Source organism: Orcinus orca, chromosome 14, assembly GCF_937001465.1.
Source record: "Orcinus orca chromosome 14, mOrcOrc1.1, whole genome shotgun sequence".
Classification (NCBI taxonomy): domain Eukaryota; kingdom Metazoa; phylum Chordata; class Mammalia; order Artiodactyla; family Delphinidae; genus Orcinus; species Orcinus orca.
The window spans coordinates 72883973-72886276 of NC_064572.1; the positions used below are offsets into that span (position 1 = coordinate 72883973).

General features: G+C 44.8%; 1 protein-coding gene across 1 annotated transcript; it reads left to right on the top strand.

The window, feature by feature from the left end:
- Window positions 1-889: 889 nt before the first annotated feature.
- On the top strand, window positions 890-1718 carry LOC117199935 (lathosterol oxidase-like; the record flags this gene model as incomplete). The annotated part of the gene is made up of 1 exon (XM_033421128.2): window positions 890-1718. A coding segment is annotated over one exon (768 nt), but the record flags the coding sequence as incomplete, so codon positions are not given.
- Window positions 1719-2304: the final 586 nt, after the last annotated feature.

The window sequence follows — 2304 nt, forward strand, 5'->3', positions numbered from 1 at the left end:
GGGGAATGAGGCTGTCTCAGAAGATGCCAGTGTGGGTAGGGGATGATCCTGGAGACAGATGTATTCTCAGGCTAGGAGACCCTGAATTGCACAGGATGGTTCTCAAAATAGGAATTTAACTTAGTTATAGAAAAATAAAGAAACGTACACCTCTTTCACAGCTTAGTTTTTGGACTAAGTTTCATTCCTACTGTGAGATCTCTCACCAATTACTCATTCATATATCTCATATATATTTATCCAACAGTTTTTGTGGCAGGCACTGTTCTAGGTGTTAGGAGTACTACAGTGAAGAAAAGAGACAATCAAAAAGTAATAGAGAGTAGCTGGAGCAGCCGGGACCCGCAGGAACCGAATCAGCAGCGGGTGGCGGACCCTTTCTAGGGGCTAAGATGGAGCTTGTACTCAAGGCTACAGATTATTATTTTTTTACACCGTACATATATCCAGCCACATGGCCAGAGGACAGCATCTTCCGACAAGCTGTCAGTCTCCTGATTATAACAAAACTCGGTGCTTATATCCTTTCTTTTTTTTTTTAACTTTCTTTCTTTCTTTCTTTCTTTCTTTCCTTCCTTCCTTCCTTCCTTCCTTCCTTCCTTTCTTTCTTTCCTTTATTTTTGGCTGTGTTGGATCTTCGTTTCTGTGCGAGGGCTTTCTCTAGTTGCGGCGAGTGGGGGCCACTCTTCATCGCGGTGCGCGGGCCTCTCACTATCGCGGCCTCTCTTGGTGCGGAGCACAGGCTCCAGACGCGCAGGCTCAGTAGTTGTGACTCACGGGCCTAGTCGCTCCGTGGCATGTGGGATCTTCCCAGAACAGGGCTCGAACCCGTGTCCCCTGCATTGGCAGGGAGATTCTCAACCACTGAGCCACCAGGGAAGCCCAACACCCACAATTTTTAAAGAACCAAGTCTATCGAGAGATTATGCATTCTGTCCAGTCAATGCCACGGATAAGCATCCCCACGGTCTCAGTGCTCTTGCTAGAGGTGAGAGGTTATAGCAAACTACGCGACGGCATAGAGGAGTTTCCATACGGCTGGCTTCGATTCACTGCTTGTGTACTGTCCTTTCTCTTTTTCACTGACATGCTGATGTACTGGATTCACAGAGGCCTTCATCATAGACTTGTATCTAAGCGCTTACACAAACCTCATCAGATCTGGAAGATCCCAACTCCATTTGCAAGTCATGCTTTTCATCCTCTGGATGGCTTCCTTCAGGGTCTACCTTACCGCATATACCCATTTATCTTCCCATTACACAAGGTAGTTCATTTAGGTTTGTACGTCTTGGTCAATATCTGGACAATTTCTATTCATGATGGTGATTTTCGTGTTCCCCATATCTTCAGGCCATTTATTAATGGCTCAGCTCATCACACAGACCACCACATGCTCTTTGACTATAACTATGGACAGTATTTCACATTGTGGGATAGAATTGGAGGCTCATTCAAAAATCCCTCCTCCTTTGAAGGGAACAGACCACTTAACCATGTGAAGAAGATGACAGAAAAAAAGTGCAACAGCGGGGCTTCCCTGGTGGCGCAGTGGTTGAGAGTCCGCCTGCCGATGCAGGGGACATGGGTTCGTGCCCCGGTCCGGGAAGATCCCACCTGCCGCAGAGCGGCTGGGCCCGTGAGCCATGGCCGCTGAGCCTGCGCGTCCGGAGCCTGTGCTCCGCAACGGGAGAGGCCACAGCAGTGAGAGGCCCGCGTACTGCAAAAAAAAAAAAAAAAAAAAGTGCAACAGCCATGCAGTAAGTGGTTGTAAAAATGAAAAAATATTCAATGGAGAGTTTACAAAGACTGAGTAGATTATTGCCCAATTATTAAATATTTTTAAACAAGGAAAATAATCTACAGCCAGGACGCATAGCAAGCGAACAGTATCATTTGAAAATCAGTATTGTGGGTACAGGCGAGGAACGACCATAATGGTAGAACAAGGGAACATGCCGTGAACACCATGACTTTAACCTCGTGCTCAAAATACTGAATGTTGGTCTAAGGGAGAAGTTGTGTCTTTCCAGCCAGTAGATCTGTAATTTGTATAGCCTCAACAACAGGTTTTTAAAAGGTAGAGGATAAATTATTGAGGGGACCAGGTTATGTCCTTTTGCCTTAATTCATCCATATTCATTAAGTAAAATTCATTGTGCTTAATGATACCAAGACTAAACACCATAACAAAGAAGTACCAATATGAAGATGGTTCCTTGTTTCAGGAATGATTAAGTACTCAGAATTGGTATAATAACAACTACTTGTACTTTGTTGAAGTGGAAAAATCAGTGTGAAAAT